This window comes from Corapipo altera, unplaced genomic scaffold (assembly GCF_003945725.1).
Source record: "Corapipo altera isolate COAL_440 unplaced genomic scaffold, ASM394572v1 1, whole genome shotgun sequence".
Classification (NCBI taxonomy): Eukaryota; Metazoa; Chordata; class Aves; order Passeriformes; family Pipridae; genus Corapipo; species Corapipo altera.
Genome location: NW_020884873.1, coordinates 33,346,274 through 33,364,901, shown reverse-complemented (window position 1 = coordinate 33,364,901; position 18,628 = coordinate 33,346,274). Strand labels below are relative to the sequence as shown.

Sequence of the window (18,628 nt, the reverse complement as noted above, 5' to 3'; positions counted from 1 at the left end):
TGATATTCTTACCAGCTTTGCAGCTTCTTATTCCTTGAGTAGTTCCATTAGCTTCAGAAAGATTATTTATGAAGCAAAGTGCTGCAGTTCATCACCAGTAAGGATATCAGAATCTTACTTAAGAAAGAAAGCAAATGAAAAAAAAAGCTGTTATCTACAATTACCAGAATCTTCTAGTAAGTCACTTTATTGGGTATCATTCAATGTATTTAAAAAAAAAATTAGTCTATGATAAAGTAGTCAGTTGCCTCAAAAATGTATCTTTAAAAAAAAAATCTATATTCCATTACATGGTCTAAAATCAATGTCACTGGCAAATAAATTGAAACAGATTTGAACACTACTAGATCTACTTGAAAGCCATCCTTCTTTTAGGGAATGGTTCTGTTATAAAAGCAGGGACATTGCTTTTTTTTTTTTTTAATATACATATATAAATATATAAATCTATATCATCAGTATATATGATATATTATTTATGTCATGCTTTATTTGGATTGCATAATTTTAAGAACTGAGATATTTTAATGGCTCTGAACAGGTGTGCAAATCATGACATCTGAAGCATGAACTCTATAGTCACTTGTATTTGCAAACTATGAAATAAGGTCTTTATTGAGTGTATCTATTAATGGAAAAATTAAGACAGATATTGCAGAGATAAGGGAAGGATGACAGGAGTCCAGCGTGTGTATGAAGGCAGCAGTGGGCAAGGCCTACTGTGAGGTAACTGACGTGCACTCTCCCGAACTCAGAGCCCTGAATTAACATTAACAATGGTGCTCATGAAATTTTCTTCTCTCTTGCTTTCTGCGGGGTTTTGCTATCTATGGGGATTTTTATTCTTTTTCTATTATTTTTCTCTTGCATTAATAAATCTGAAACTAAGAGAAGTCTCTTCCCCTACTACATGCCTTGTTTTGCAAGGGCCATGAATTAGCTCGTGTTTATGTTGCGTGTCACCTCAGATATGCCTTCAAATACCTAGCTGTAACTCCATGCAGGCACACTTGGTGTTTATTATGAAGGAAAACATCATAAAGAAAGAAAAATAAATTCTGCTTACAGGATGTCTGACTCCTAACAGCTGACTTAGAAGTCCTGGACTTAAAACAGATGTGTGTTCAGGTGCCAACAAAATGTAAGGTTACATTTCCCTTTTGACAAAAAATGTCTGCCTTGTCTCTCAGGTCAGGTAATTCCATGACTTTCTCATAAAAATCCCTAACTCCACTAACTTGAGAAGAGAGAGGATGCGACAGTTCTATAGCACTTAAACAGATCAAGCCCAAAACCTGATCATCTGATTTGATCACTTCCATCACCCCTGTTTAAGACTGGTCATACCAACTCTGTCAAGTTTCCCTTAGTATTCGTTTTTTAAAAGAAATCATATAGCTTTCTGACAATATCAGTAATAAATGGCATGCTAATGTGCTGAAGTGCCCTGACAGGAACTTGACAAAATGAATATATTCTTATATTCTTCAAATGAATATATGCTTATATTCTTCAAATCAGACTGCCTCATGTAGGAATTAATTAGGTAGAACAGAGTGAAGTACTGAAAAGCAAGCATGAAATGCAGCAATTTAAGATTTCTACCAAGCAAATTCACAAACTTTCAGTTATTAGTATAAACCCTTTAAAACCAAGTAAATAATTAATCCTCTATACATTTCATATGCATTAAATAGTATTAATAGGTGAGACTATTATATATACCAGAAAAATTAATTTAAATATTAAAGATACTGCAGTAGACAGAGAAGAGCAGAGAAAAGACCAATCATATGTCACTCTGATTATATAAAGCACTAATTTTATAAAGCACTAATTTTTGGAATTAAGTTCCTAGTCAGTAAAGTATGCAAAGTTTGGAAGAAGGGTGCTAAATACTAAATTCCAAAAAGATTAGCTTTCCATTAAAAGTTTATTCCTAAGACAAAAAAAAAAAGCATATTATGTCTGAATTCCAAAAATCAACACAAACCACATTACTAGGAAGACCCTATTTTTTCAATAATCTTACAAACCATTACTGATCCTAAGAATAACATTTAAATAGAAGAGCCTCACTCCAGGTTTTCTCATTTCCCAATATTTTCATTTGCCCAAATAAATACATGTAGACCTATGATTTTGCTTCAAGCATCACATGACATCTGACAGAGTCTAACAATTACTCACTCAAGTGTGCAATGCAAGCAAACAGGCCTGCAGTGTCTCTTGTTTGTTCCTCAGATGTAATCCTTAGCACTGAGTATCCTGCAGTACTTTTGATTAACATTATTCTATTGTGCTGGTAAAAGCTTTGAGAATACAAGTCACAGCACAGTCTTCCCCCAAGACACATGAATAATTCCAAAGAAAGACTAACAGTTTAAGAAAGGCTACAACCATAAAGGAATGCTAATCCTGATGACATCAGATTCTGCAGTGTCAGGCACAAGCCCATTAACTTTGATATGGATTGTTTTTCCTTCCATCAAGGGCTGAACTCAGTATGCCAGAGTTTACATGGTCAAAATCCAGTCCTAACACAGTGTTTACTATCTGCTAACAAAATAAGTATAAAAACACTTTGATTTCTAACAACAGTAACAAATATTTTTTGAGAAACAGACTAATGCAGACCATTGCTACCTTCTTTAGCAATCTCTAAAATCCTCATTGAAACGGGATTTTGCTATGTGACCCACACATTCAGGACTGCCCACTAGTTCTACAGATTGAGACTCTGGGTTCTGAAGCAGAAAACAATCCCATGTATGTGAATCCTCATGCCTGTGAGAACTCTTGAGCTAAGTGGGGTTTCTGTTCAAGAACCCGTGAGAGACCATGGCAGACTCTGCTTTAAACTTCACAGCCATGGAAATACTTTTGCATGGACCTAATTCTGTCGACTTTTTTTTTTTAATAAAAAAATTTTATGGGAGTTAAATATGTACTATGCATGAAGGAATAGGTCAAGCACTAGACCTGGCAAATTTCTGGCTTCATTAACTATTTGAAGGGAAGTATAAATATGTTACAGAATGGTATTTCATCAGAGAAAAAGCAGAAAAAGAAGCTAGAAAAAGGAAAAAGAAGTTTATATCAAAAGAAACATAAGTCTCTAGCCACAAAATCTAGTCTCTGCAGATTATCTCATAAACATGGTCTGAAAAATAAGCACTTTACTCACAACTTATGGTGATGCCAAGTTCCACATTATGCTTCTTTGGTAGTTTCACATGAAATGTTCCACTGCTTGGTATAACTGATTCTACAAAAATATATTTAAAATGTTAGATAATTTATAAGGCACAGCAATTCCAAGTGCACGGAACTATACGTGTAAGTTGATGAAATCACATCAGAATCACATGGCACAGATGAAACACAGGTGCTGAAGTGAAGGAGGTAGGACACAGGAAGTATGATTTATAACTTGACTGTTAATTTCACAGTAACTCAATTTTTTTTAAGGTTTAACTGAATTTGTGAAAATTGCATGGGCTAGAAGCCAGCTGAGACTGCAGGTTTTTAGCTCATATGCAAGTTTTGAGAGCACATGTGAAAATTTTACTGCTGGTAGATGACTTTTAATTAAAAGGACAGGAGACTGAGTTGTAAGGATTTCAGGCCTTTGTTGCTGTAGGATTAACACTTTCTTAACTGTCCACTAAGGTAACTGCCATGGATTTTACATCTAGTGGGAAGAAAAGGAATCAAAACATCTGTAATGGAGAAATGCCTGGCGCTGACAGAGGAAAAAGCCCACTTGAACACACTGCACTGTATTTGAGCCCTGACTTTTGGCATCACTGCTACCAAAGGTTTGGCTCTTGGCCTGAAAAAGAATAACTGAAATTTACAGCTGCGGAAACGTACAAACACACATGTGGCAGAGGACTCTAACCATGAGTATGAGTCTGCTATCATGGAGCAAATTGGAGAAGCACAAACAAGTGCAGGGACTAAAATACATGTGATTTCAAGTGTATTTAAGTGACTTTCTCGTTATTTTTTATTTCTTATTTTTTAATATTTTGTTTCCTATGTATATGAATTTACACACTGTATTTGACCTTTTTTTTAACATTATACTAAATGGATGTCTGTACACCTAAAGAATATACAGAATTACAGTAGGAACCTTTAGCCTACTTTTGACACAATGTTTTATAATACCAAAACCAATAATCACAATACGCCAAATACAGCACATCTGACATTGTCATGACTAAAAAGGAGCTACTGTCAGATTTAAGACAAGTCTTAAAAGTTTTTACTATTCACATAGTTTGGTAGTGCACACATAATGTGTGCTTGTTTAATACACACAATTTGTCATTTTATAGATGTATTCTGTATGCTTAAACACATTACAGAATAAAGAAAGTCATCAGTGATAATAAAGACTCACCAGCAACATTAACAATGACTCTTTCTGGCCTTTATTAATTCAGTTTCTATTATTTTATTTAGATTGCTGGTTTGATATACTGTAAGTGAAATTCCTCAGAGTTTGCTGTTTATTCACCCTTTTATGATATTCTTCTGTCTAACAAAGTATTTCAGTATTTGGCCTGTAGGTGATTTGTCTCTGCTCAGCAGAACATTTCTATCTCAGGGCAGAAAAATGTCCGGAAATATCTCAAAGGAGAGGCAGTCACCAGATCTTACTACAGGACCCGTCATTTCTATTTTCATTCTGAAGTACACTGCAAGCCTATGTGAAATGAGAAAGCTGTCCAAGAAGACATACGTTTCAAATAAGTCACTTGAAAACTGAATGGTACAGATGTGAGAAGAAAGCCTCCACCTTGGATGCCTAATACTTGTATACTTGCAATATATTTGGGATTTATTCCTTCATTTTTCTTACAAGACAGAATAACAGGCCATTCATACCTGCAACATCAAATTCTATTTCCAAGGTGACCTTGTTGGTGATAGAGGAGTCTCTGAGCAGTTGATTGGCCTCATCAAATGTGCTGTCTTCTGTTGGGACACCATTTATTGACACTACTCTGTCTCCTATTTGCAGCACCCCACACCTTGGTACACAACGATACAAAACAATCATCAGATGTACATGTAACCAGAAGCAGCAATATCCCAGAATCACAGAATCAATTAGTTGGAAAAGACTTTTAAGATCATTGAGTCCAGCCGTTAACCCAGCATTGGCAAGACCACCATTTCTGTGTGGAATTGCCACATCTACCTCCAGGGATCATGACAACCACTTCCTGGGCAGCCTATTCCACTGCTTGACAACCCTTTTTAGTGAAGAAATTTTTCCTAATATCCAATCTAAACCTCCCCTGTCACAACTTGAGGTTGTTTACTCTTGTACTGTCACTTGTTACCTGAGGAGAAGAGGCTGACCCCCACCTGGCTACAACCTCCTTTAGGAAGTTGTAGGAGCTATAAGGTCTCCCCTGAGCATCCTTTTCTCCAGGCTAAACAACCCCAGCTCCCTCAGACATTTCTCATAAGACTTGTGCTCTGCACCCTTCACCAGCTCCATTGCTCTTCTCTGGACACGCTTCAGCACTTTAATATGCTTCCAGAGAGGGGCCCAAAACTGAAGTCAGGATTCAAGGTGTGGCCTCACCAATACTGAGTACAGGGGGATGATCACTGCCCTGCTGGCCACACAGTTCCTGATACAAGCCATCTGATCAAACACGTTCAACAGTAACCTTGCAGGAGAACTGCGGCGTAGCAGCAGTCTACCCAGGCACAGAGGGGGACAGAAACTGCTGCCCCTTTGCACCAAGACTGTATTGAGCACTCCCAGCATGGGCTGTGCTCTCTACGTGCTAGGACCCAGGAAGAGGGGTCTTCCTGCCTCCACCGCACCCATGGACATTAACTCTGACCCCAGGCTGCAGGTGAAATGGCAGCTAGTATTTGCCTGTGCAACTACTATTGTTCTCATTACATGATTAAATACATAGGTAAGCATAACAATGCAATTGAAATGCTGCAATGAAATAATCAGTAAGTCAAAACTCTGGTATTCCCTAAAATTTGATTCTGTACTAAAACTGAACAGAGCTGGACATAGCCTCCCCCCCATGGCACAATTGATTATCAGTATTTTGACATCAGTGATGTTTTTGATTTTTTTTCCTTTTTGCATGAACAGAGCTTCCAGTCTCCTGGTGGAGGACTCTGGATGATAAGAACTTGCCCCACTTCCATTGAGCAAGGCCCTGCAATTCGTCACAAATTGAAAGCAACAAGTCCAAAGTACCCCAAGAAACACTCACCAAAACATACTTAGAAGTCAATTGAAAGAACCTCACCTTTCCGCCGGACTGTCAGACTCAATATAGGAAATGAGAGGTGGAGAAGACAAGGTCTCGGTAGCAAACACACTACCCTGGAGCTGTATCCCAAACCCTACTATGGGGTCAGCTGTCAGCACTACTTCTGTGGTTTCTGTGTGGACGACCTGCCCAGCCAAACCAACAGTGCTAGAGGCTAAGGACACTATAAAACAGAGCACAGACCAAGAGGAAAAACATTCATACACAGCAGAAATTTCATTGCCTTTTGAGAAAATTCATCTGTACAGTAAATCAATGAATCAAAGAAACATCTCTTTTAAAGTCAATTTAGGCTAAAGTTTATAAATAATGTATAAACAGTTATGACATATAAGAGAATAGAAAACATCTGGTTGTATGTTAGAATGCAGAAAGATAGTTCTTGTAATGAGTAAAATAAATGTGTTTGATACCCCCACTCCAAAGATCTCAGAACATCCTTGAATTTTGTTTACATCAGGTTTGAGGAGTGGATAAGCAGAATTTTCCCAGGAGCTAAGGGAATTAGAAGCACAAGCTCAGCTGTTATTCAGGCCAATTTGCATGAGCTGTTTTTAACATCTCAGAGCAATGCATTGTTATTAGCAACAAAGCACATGCATCAGGCTTGTTTGCAAGAAGTAAGGATGCCTTCTTCTTGTACATGTTTACTACGAGTCAGCAATTTGTCAGGTTAACTGGATATTGTAAGGAAGGTGAATAAACCCTACTGTTTTAGCAACCAGTATATCTCAAGATATTGTGTGAAAAAAAAGTTCTTTGGGGTCTCTCAAAGCCACTGGGGGACCCTTCTGTGAGAAACACAGGCAGCTACTTCTGTTCTCCTGATTTACTCCCTCTCACTCTTTCTATGAAAGGCTGTAGTACAGAACAAATCAAGACAAAAAAAAGTTGAGATTCAATGCAATTATCCATGAAAGGAGAAGATTGCACCTTTGCTTCCTTGATCTCTGTCTAAATATCTACTGTATCATTGTTTGAATTCCCCCTGTGACAAACTACTGCCTTTTACTATGTCCTGCACAGAAAGCTAGAGTTTTTCAACTCCTGTTCAGTAATGATAATCCTTCAATGCCAAGGATTTGGAATGGTTTTGTGTCAATAACCTACGCCATTACCTTTGCACCTCTAATTTCTCTCAAGACCCATTTCTGCCTGCAATAGCTACTAAGAATTAGGTAAAAGTTCATGGTTTATCTGAAGGATAGTTTTCAAATGGATTTTTTTTCTCTCAGATGTGGGAAAAAATTACTTCTTGATTTGACATTATAGATACTATTAGCACAACTGTACAAAGATGTCAGAGGTTATATAAGTATTTTTGGGGCTGCAAGCATTAGACTTTTGCTCTGAAAGTTCATATAAAATCTCATTGATGTGGCACAGTTGGCAATGACAGTTCTTTGGAAAAGTTTCACCAGCCAAAAATCTCATGAATTTCTGTTTTCTTCAAGCAAAGCTTCTTTCCACTCTGAAGCTGCCCAAATTACTGTGAATTTTCCCTCATATATTAATTTTCTTATGTAAGAATTGTATATTACTTCAGCTACTGAATAGCTTCCTTCTTACTGTTTCTTTTACCTGCACTCAGTAAGACATGCTTATACACAAAGACAAATACTAATAATCTGTTCTTAGAAACTGCCACCAGCTTTAACATTTACTGCACATGAGAAAGTTTCCTCCAGCCCTCACTGCTGCAGAGGCTAAAATATGACTAAACCAAATAAATTCAGAGTTAATATAATACCAGATTCCCTAACACACCTTCTAGAAATGCCGAAATTTAGGGCATCCAATCTCCGAAAAGTTCCATTTTCCCTTTCTTAAAGGTCACATAACAATTACTTGTTAGCTTCATCTTTGTTTCCCATCACTTATGTGTCTATTCCCTCCATGCAGCAGGTATGGTATCTAGCTGATTCTGTAACTTTCTTACTCTTTTTATAATGCCCTACCAGGAATCTAAATGTCTCATAAAATTTACTTCAAATTTTAGGACAGCTAAAGTTTTAATTCACATTGGGAAATTAAGTCACTAGCTATGGGATTTAAAACTCTGATAAACATTTTGATGATGTTGACACTTAAAAGTGACAATTAGAAAATCCTTCCACTCTCAATGAAAATGAAAGAGAAACAGGAACAAAAAAAAGCAGAGATAAAAATATCCTCTCCAAATTGTGCAACAATAGCTATCTGCTAAGCCTTATAAAATGTAACAGGTACCCAAACCCATGACTTTGAGAATGTTGTGGTTTGTAACTCAACAATAACTGCAGCAAGAAACACTTCCTTTTTTAGCTGTTTGATAGATTAGAATTTTTACAGGCCAGGAAGCAGCCTCATTGATTTAAAAGTGACATGGATGTATATGTACTTCCAGTGAACCCTGGTTGCTACTGCTAGGGGTACATTTCAGCATACTTGTATAGTTTCTGTCTAACTCTTAGCAACAGTCCTGGGGGCTGGTTTGCTGTATGCCCTGCAGTTACGTAAATAATGATCTTGAAGATTATGTACTTGTTATTTTTATTCCTGTAGTTATATGAGAAGCAGAGCAAGATGTATTCAAAGGTACATTATGGATTATTACGCTTCCAGAAACTGCAAAATGTTCACTATTTCTCCTGGTAGCTGCTGAGAAGACAACACCCATGCATGTCTAACAGCCTCTCCAATTTCTACCAGATATGGAACCCCAGTAATGTAAACTGATATAAATTATGTCTCACTTTCAACTACTAATGTCGACCTTTTACAAAATACTTCACAATTTAAACTTTAACCCAAAAATAATCTAAGTGTTTCCACAATGAATACCATACTTTAAAACAAACAAAAAAGAAGAGGTGGAAGAATAAAAATTGAAAACGAGTGGCATAAATAAAGCATGTGCCAGCAGGGCATGCCCTCAGTTTTTACAACCACATGTTTGGAAAGATCTGTGTAACTAATGCAATGATTGTAAAACTACAGTCATAAAAGTCTTGTAACCCCCTCTGCCATTGCAATTCACCATCACATTACATTATGTAAGTTTTCTTAAATAATTGGCAATGCAAACTTTATAGCACCCTACATACTTTTCTTTCCAAGTGACATCCTTATAGATTTATTAAAAGTTACATTAATACAATCCTCAAATGATCCAATTGGATTAAAGAAAAAAACATCCAACTAAAATTAAGAGAGTGTGCTATTCCTTTTCTATGAAAAGGATAGCAGTCAATCTACCTGGTTCTCATGAGTCTCCCACAAAGGGAGAGGGGCAAGGTTTTCCAAGTCTTATCCATGGATAGTGGAAGGGTACAGGAGCAGACGTTCTCTATCATGGTCACTTGTAGCACACTCAGAGTAGTGTGGGTCTCTTAAGCTGATTGTTACTACTGTCATGAGTACGGGGTATAGATCTAACAACAGAGTAAAGAAGTCTGCATGAACTTATAAGTAAGCTCACAGAAAGAGGAGGCAAGCCTGGTTGGCTAGCCAATTCCTCCAAAGCCAGTTCTGATTCAGGGTTGTTGATGTAGTCACTGCTTGTAGCGAAGCACAGACTCACTCAGTGATGGGGCCAGTTCCACATATTTTGTAATGTTCTATATCCGGACCTCACAATGCAAATGCATAATAAACTAACCCACAACAAAGCTTCATTCTAGCTTCTCCTTGCTAGAGATTTGTTTAATCACAGCAGCCTTCAAGGCTTTCTGACTTGAAGAATCTTTCATGTAGGTTACAGTGCTTATGTGACTGTCCCACTTAACATGCCATGTCACTGGCCTTGTTATGAGCCTTTGCAAGATAACACACCATAGGGCAAGGCTTCCTTGAAGGAAAAATACCTGAAAAACTTGATAAGTAACAGATGTCTCCAAGATCCATAGCAGGACTAGCTTTCAGGATTTTATCCTTTGTTGAACAGCTAAAATACAGCACAACAGAAGAACTATTTTTTGCATTAATTTTCAAATTGATGTTCAATCAATTACTACTAATGTAATAATACCACTACTGTTTCTCATGTGCACATGAGAACATGTGAAACCTGGACCCCTACTGTTACCAAAGCATGATGGACACAGTATCTCCCCACAACCCAAAAGAATGCATTAGAAGCTAACATGTCAACAGATGAGCTGTGAAAAATGGCTGATCGGATTAAAAAGAAAAAATGCACTTACAGGCAAATGTTATGCAAAAATATTTGCTTTATGAAAGAAATAAGAACAAGCAAACAACAAAAACTGCAAGAAAGCAAAACCTCAGTTCCTCTCTAATGTGTCCTCACAGGTCCATAGTGACTGGCCTTAGAGGCTGCTGATTTGCTCTGATTTTGCTATGACGTGGGCAACCTTTAAAACAGGGCAGCAGCACTGTAATGTACAGCAGCTCAGTTCTTCCAGAATGGACCTCTGAGCATTATTAACCAGAGCAGATGATTTACAGGGCAGTTCTCACCTCCCTGCTCTGGAGGAACTGAACTGCTGACGATACACAAAGAGGGACAAGCCAAAAGGAGAGGCGGCACATACATGGAGTCTGGGAAACAAAATGCTGACACAGCCATACTCTCTCCTGCCCTGTGAATACTCAATAATATAAAAAGTGGAACAGCCTGAAATGTATCTACTCTGTCTTGGGAAACTACTGACTCATAGGAAATCCATGCTTTGAAGTCCAGAGATCAGTCAAACAAGGCTATTTAGTCTTTACTGTTACTTGTTGCTCTTCCTCACAAAAATAACTGTACAGGTTATGGTGTAGTTGTAAACATCAGAACTACCTAGGAGGTGCTGCGGCAAGCTCTTTGTCTTCCATAATGTGATAGCTGGTTGAGTTTACCAGCAATATGATTTTGACTATTCAGTTATGAATTCTATTCCCTAATGGAAACTGGAAGAGTTGAAAAAGGAATCTGAAAATCACTTTGGTAACGGTACAACAAACTCTTCCAGAACTTTCTGAAGAAAACATTCCTTCATATATTTTAGATGAGACAGTTATTGCTGCATGATATCTGCTCATCTCCTTTTAGCATTGGACAAATATTTTTACGCTGATGTTTCCCTACATCCAACAGAAACTCCAATTGTTCTCTCTCCTGTCTAGGAGTACCTTTTCTTCTGTATCTTCCCCCTCCTCCACCCATTCACTGTAGATTTTGAGCAAATGTTGTTACCACCTACAGGAGCTTTTGAAGTCCTTCTTTTTCATCCTCCGCCTCATCATTGTCCCACGTGGGCTGGTGGAGTAGAGGCTGCGAGGTAAGGTCCCCATGTTCAGGGAACTCAGGCTGTATGCACTCATGGAGGTAGGAGAGAAGGATGAAGACACCAGAGCTGCTGTAAGAAATCAAACGCTTGGCATACAGCACTCAGTCTTCTGGGAAGAGTGCAGCACATGCCTGTAACTCATCAATGAATCAAACATTGTATGTATATGCTGTGTATGATACACAGGAATGGTTTGTGCATTTCCAGTAACAAAGACATTAAACCACACAGGTGACCCTAAAGAAAATACAGCCAGCATCTCATGAAAATACTCACTGGAAGCTAACAAAGATAATGTAAATACAAAAAGTACATTCATAGTATACAACTCATTTTAAGTGAAGCATGTTAAATTTTTGAACACATATCCACAAACCAATGCAGATCAGTATGTATAGATACATTCATTTTAGAAATGCCTTTTTGTGGTACGTAATTTCTCACTAAAGATTTGTAAGCAGTGCTTTGCATTCAAAAATCATGCTTTATATACACTACTCAAATCTAATGGTCTACTAATATATAACAGAAGAGCTGATTCATTCAGAATTTTCAAGCCTTTTCCTGTCTACAAAACCTGCTTTGTTACAGAAAGGAAAAGGTGCAAAATGCCAGAAATAACCTTGGTATGGCTATGAAAAAGGATAGCATCCATAAAACTAAAAACATTTTAGAGCCTGAAATGGGAAAAGTATGAGTGAAAGAAGAGAGGAGGGAGGAGGAGGAAGAAGAAGAGGAGGACAGAGTATGTCAGCAGGAAGAAGTGTGGAACATTACGAAGGCTTTTTTGAGGAGGCGCTTTCTGGAATTTCAAGGCTGGCATCCTGCAATGGTCAGGGTGGTAGGTGTTATAATGCTGGTAGGTGAGGAGGCTGCTGTGGCTGTTGGCACACGAATCCCAGGTAAGTTGCCTGTTGCTTCTTTGAACGTTCACTGCTCACATGAAGGGATGATGGAAAATCAGAAAACAAAAGGACCAGAGAAGAGGCAAAAGTAACTGAATTGCACAAACAAAAAAAACCAGAAGAAAGAAAATAAATTGAAAATAAATAAAATAAAATAAAATAAAATAAAATATAACCTGGTCTTGTCTTCTTATTGGGGCTTGATAACTTGAGGAGTAGAAATAATATTTTTTCTCAGAAAAAATGCTTCTTATTGTTTGTGGGGTTTTGCCTTTTTGTATTTGTTTTAAAAAAGATGACTACTGAATCAATTTCTAATCTCACTCTGGCATAGGAGCTAAGACTGCAAACTTTCTTAGAAAATGCTATGTTATTACATATAACCACTAAATGAAGGTTAATAAGTCTCTGCTTGCATTCATCTACTTTAAAAAGACCAACCAGGTACTATACATAGCACTGCCTAGAATGAAGGTGCTTACTTGCCATTTCAATTTACTGTATTGACATTTTAATTTTGCCACCATCTACTGTTGATATTATGTTATTCTGTGCAGTAAAGGACTTCCCTAGGCCAGCAGCTGGAAAACTCTATCCTGAAATCTGGTTAATAAAGGGAAAACATCTTATTGGTTAGTTGGAAGTGCAATTTAATGTTGGGGGGTTTTTTAACTTGATCTTCAAAACTTTGAAATGATCCTTCACTGGATGAAATTTGAGACTATATTTGATTGCTGATTCTGTGTATGTGGAATCTGGGATATGTCTAAAGTGAAGACCATTATTTACCAAGAGAATGGGAAACATTTCAGTTGATTTGTCAAATCTTAAAGGAAAGTGACTGAAGTCACCCTAGATTAAATACAGTATGTCATCATTAAATTCAGCATGTCTCTATCCTTGCTGAACCATAAAGGAACAGTTCAAACTGGGAACTACTCACTGAATTTTTGTTTTAAAACACCAAGGGATTCACCCATATTACAAAATCATAGAACAGTTTGGGTTGGAAGGGACATTAAATATCATCTAGTTTCCAAACTCAGTGCTGTGAGCAGGGACACCTTTCACTAGACCATGTTGCTCTAAGTCCCATTCAACCTGGCCTTGAACACTACCAGGAACGGGGCATCCACAACTTCCATGGCCAACCTGTTCCATCCAGGGCCTCACTATCCTTACAATAAAGAATTTCTTTCTGATATCTAATCTAAACCTGCCCTTTTTCAGTTTCTATGAAAGAGAAGCTGCCATCTTTGGCCCATGAGCTGTATTACCTGTGTCTCTCTTCTATCTGCTATACCTGTAATGGCTGAAGACACATATGTTGACATGCTGGATTTTAATAGCAGCCCAAAACCTTGAGCGTTTAAGCTGGACCCACACCTTGTGTTCACATCTTACTCCATGAGGCAAAATAAGGGCAAAAAGGGAAGCCACCGCAGCAAGCACTGTGCCATGCCAGAAGGAAAACATCATTTTGTTTTGCTTCATACTGCATGAGTAATGGTCTGCTAATTGCCTGACTATACTAACCCTCCTCTGACTCAAAAGCAGTGCCTGTCACTACAGTGTGAAGTGCACACCAGGGAAGGGAGAGGAAAAGGGGAGCACAGGGGTCCACTGTGTCCCTGCAGCCTGGTGGAGTGGTGGGGACCCTGAAGCCCTGGAACTGCCAGGTCTGACCCTGTGCCTTTGGTTGGATTTCCCAGGAGCTGTGTCCCTCCCCGAGAGCACCCTATTGTGCCCTGGCACGTGTTTCAATCAAAAGAACTACATTTTCCCCCCCATAATAGATATCAAAGGTGAGGGAGGGGTGTGACACCAGCACCAGGCCAGTCTGGACCCCTGGGGACCACTGGCACCACCACCCTCAGGAACTTTGGAAGATCTCAAGTAAGCCAGAAAAGTCCCAGAAACAGCAGCAGCAGCCTGATATGGTCATATGTATCTCACAGACTTATTGTGTCTTCTCAGGTGAAGCTATCTCTTTGATTACACGCACAGACAGTGAGACTTCTGAACTACGGTGCAAAAATTAAAATCTGATAAGAACAATGTGACCAGGTGGATTTTCATTATTTTGAAGCTGCTGTAAGCCTTGTTTAATTAAAAAGACTGCTTCCAGCAGGAAATTATCTGGTAGTCTTTGAGACCTTTTAAAAATGTTTTATTTTCATGCTGAGAGTAGAGATAAAAATGTCCTACAAAGTGGGAAGGTACACATATTCAGTTTGCTCAGCTTGTAGAAGGATAATCCCAGTTCAACAAAAGTTCTGTAAAAGAAAATCCTGTTGTGTGTAACCATAGTAATTTAGTGGTAATTTGAGTTATTTCAACCCAGCGTTGTGTACAGCAAACATAAAACTAATGGGGTAGCAAGAGAAATGAATGTCAGCAACACAGTATAAAGGAAAAAAAAACATGAAAAAAATCAGATCTTTGACAGTGCTGTTCATTTCATTTTACAGCTAAAATTTCAATTTATTTTATATACTGACTTTCGCCGTCCATTTTAAATTCTTAACATGTTCCCACAAGACCAATAACTGAGCTCAACAGATACAGCCCTAATGACTCAGCTTATCCCAGACACATAAAGGGAGATTTTTACTCTCTGCAGCCTCTAGGTCATACCACACCTGATGAAAGGTTGTTTCCAGGAGGGTATTTGCTTCCATAGAGCATGTTATATCCTGAATTGGTCATCCTATTGGAGTAGCACCACCTGGTAAGGGCCTGGGTAGGGCTGTAAACATCCTATTTATTCTGCCTTACTTAAGAAAGCAACTTTATTACCTTAGGGATACTTTTCCCCAAAAGATGCTCTTATATATCATTTGCAGATCACCTTGGCATGATTTTGTATCAGCCATTTCTTAACTCTGGTATAGCAAAAGCATCACTTTTTCTAAGCATCTACAGTGGGTCAAGGTGCCTAGAACATTAAAAGCATCAATCTGTTTTAAATGTTGGTTAAAAAAAACCTAACTGCTTAAAGTAATACAGTCATCTACACAAATCTTTGGCTCTGGCACTTATCTTCCCAAAAGAAACACACTTCAAAAGTTCTTTAACCAGCCAGAAATTAATTGTGTGGCATCTTTACTTCAAAAAAATGAAAGGTCTGTTTGCAATGTACTGTCATAACTGAACAGAATGGAAATATATTGCAAAATTTGGTCTCCATCTCATTTTGCCTATGCAGTATCACTCTCTGCTCCTTTGCCCTTTTTAAGAGCTTTAAGTAGAAAAGGGAAAGAGTTGAATAATGGAAGAACAAGGGTTACTTTTTGTTCATCCTGGTCTGTGAGAAACTAGTGTCTCCTTAGTCACTAGTTCAATGTTCACCACTCTTGAGAAGCTGACTAGAGCATCACTTATCAAGGGACAGCCTAGATCTTAGACAGACGTCCAATAACATCTACCATTACTGATATTTCTAGGCCTCAGAAATTTTGTCTTGGTCTAAAGGAGGCAGAAGTACAGTATTACAGGCTCAGAAAATAATACCACTGGTTCATGCTGCAACACAGTTATCTGTTATCTGTGTATTTGATAACCCTTCTTCTCTGTGTTTGACAACCCTACTTCTTTGATGTCCATCAACATGCGGCATTTTAGACTGAATTTACGAATACTGTGAATTAGCCACTTTCTCAGGATGAGTCAGAAGACAAGACAAGCAGCCTCCATCTTCAAATACATAGACATTTTATATATATTTGATTTGAAAATGGAAAGCCATTCTATTCAAGAATATTTGTTATGAAATACATATCACAGTGAAAAAGGTCTGGGATCTAGGGAACTGTTTCCAAACAAACCATTTCCATAAGCACTGACAATGAACCCAAGAAGCAATCTCAGAAGTACTTTAAAAGATGATGGTAATAAATAATAATGTCATTAAAAAGAGAAAATATGGGGGGGGAAGTATTTTACGGGAGAACAGGTGTTATTAATGAAGTGATCATAACAGACTACCAAGTCAATATACTGAAAATAAATTGGCTGTGGTTCTTCCCCATTCTAAATTTAAGAAGCAATTTTGAGATTCATTTATTGAAGTACCTTGTAGCCCCCCCAACGACTGCAACAGTAGAGTCAACGGGTGCTTTATGTACATTTACAAGTATGCAGACCATTTCTTAGCAAAACATTTCCCTCTCTAGCCATAGGAATCTCGGAGGATACATTAAGATTGAGAAAACACAGACCTGCTCAGACATTGCAGAAGCAAAATGTGGGGAGCTGAAACAACATTTACAGACATAAATGCTGCAATAGCTTTCTTGGCCATTCAGCAAGGGCAGGCAAAGTAAAAGACAGAAAGAGAAAGATGTATTTGGTGCTACAGATCCTCTTACCGTGCTCTGGGCCTTTCAGTGCTAGCCGTGTCTGGTGATGAGGAAGGATCTCAAGTTTGACATTATCTGCTGCATTAGCCAAAAACTGTGTTGCTTCTGCCAGCGTACAGTACTCCATGCTGGTGCCATCAATGGACAGAATATGGTCTCCTACATGTAATGCACCACATCTATATAAAAGGGGAAAAACTCGGTATGATCAGGTATGCTCTTTGCTTGCAAAATGAGTTTTTCTGCCTTCAAACTGGTCATGACAACTATCAACGTGTTCTTTTTTTTCGAGAGACATTTGTGTTTTGCAGGCACTGTCACTGGTCAGACTTTATATCTATCAGTACAAACCTTAAAAACAATTCAGTTAATACAATATATGCCAAGACATCAATCACAGAACTGGAATGGGGTAGCTGACTTTAAAAATATGTGTGAATGGCAGCAGGATAAAATGAGAAGAGCTTAAGGAGACTTAAATAACTTGGTCACATATCCCTCACACAAGCACCCAGTTCATCATTTTTTGAGTTATAATTCAAACATTTATTAGTACAAAAGCTGTAAATGGTGATGAATTATGCAGTAGTCAAACAAATAATGAAACCAGGGCTAGCATAGTGACTTGAGGAGTAGGGTGGGAAGGGGGCTATCTGCTAAATCTCGCTGCACTCAAGAGACTGGCTACTGGATGAGTTGAGAAATGCAAACACAGCAGTCAGCATCCCGACGTACCAGTCAAGTGGACAGCTCCTTTAATTGGTTACCCCCTGTGAAATGGGAAAAAACAGAGGGAGAAAATTAAAGCATCCTGCACCATTGAACTGGAGAACACCCCTGGATCAATGGCCGTCACTCTCAAAGTTTCTACTGTAGGGAAAAGCCCACAGAGGAGCTGTAGACTCACTGCTACAAGTGGGTGCTACCAAAAGCACCATTGGCAAAGAGGAGTTACAAGGTAGGGTGACTGGGGACATGCAGGAGGAATTTGCTGCTGAAACGTAACATTTAAAAAATTTTTAGATAGAGATATGTATACAAGAATATACTGTATATGTATAAAGACACACACACACGCACGCACACACCCCAGAAAAGATCCTATGGCTCTGTTACAGAGGTTCAGAGCACCGGGGAAAAATATCTATCTATATTTTTAATGGTTTAAATGGTTTTAATTAAAGGTTAAAATGAAGTGGAAAAATTACAGCAAAAGAACTTAAAAACACATAAGCCAGCCTTCCTAATACGTCACTTGTATTCTAAAATATCAATAAAAAATCCAGACATAAGTAGTTCCGTTTCACTGTGCCACAAAAATGAGTGATATATTCTAAAAGAACACTTCAAGGTTGCAGAGCCTCAAAATTTACTTCCCTTGACAGCTGTTCCATATTGTGGGCTTACTTCAAGAATTCCAGTGGGTTATTTATTTTTTTAAATACTAATCTCTGCCATGATATTACATTTAATAGCCAGAGCAGACCTCTAAAGTCCTGTGTTGTACAGTGCAAGCTGCTGGTCACATATTGCATGAGGCTGGCTTATGTCACTGGATACTACATGAATCAGCTAAAGTAAATGGTGTCCTGGAAGCCTTAAACTTGTCAGTATGGAACAACGATCTGAGAAAGTGCTAATTTTAAGACATGCAACCTTGAGAGCATCTGGTTCAGTCATTTTATCAAAAAAGGAAAGGGTTCCTTTAAAACCAGACCAAACAGAAATAAAATGGATGTATGGACCTGCAGTGTCAG

The 18,628-nt window shown here is 38.2% G+C and overlaps 1 protein-coding gene across 11 annotated transcripts in view; it reads right to left on the bottom strand.

The window, feature by feature from the left end:
• The window catches only part of GRIP1 (glutamate receptor interacting protein 1), a 320,846-nt gene that overhangs the window by 30,860 nt on the left and 271,358 nt on the right, over nucleotides 1-18,628 (bottom strand). For 8 of the 11 annotated variants that reach the window (XM_027655497.1, XM_027655524.1, XM_027655533.1 and 5 more), the window contains exons 9-13: nucleotides 16,881-17,050; nucleotides 11,519-11,674; nucleotides 6,306-6,492; nucleotides 4,900-5,045; nucleotides 3,188-3,268 (exon numbers count right to left, since the gene is read on the bottom strand). In XM_027655497.1, coding sequence (XP_027511298.1) covers nucleotides 3,188-3,268; nucleotides 4,900-5,045; nucleotides 6,306-6,492; nucleotides 11,519-11,674; nucleotides 16,881-17,050 — 740 coding nt within the window. Of the gene's footprint in view, nucleotides 1-3,187; nucleotides 3,269-4,899; nucleotides 5,046-6,305; nucleotides 6,493-11,518; nucleotides 11,675-12,382; nucleotides 12,539-16,880; nucleotides 17,051-18,628 lie in introns of all 11 variants that reach the window. The other 3 variants (XM_027655559.1, XM_027655484.1, XM_027655492.1) reach the window with 3 other exon arrangements.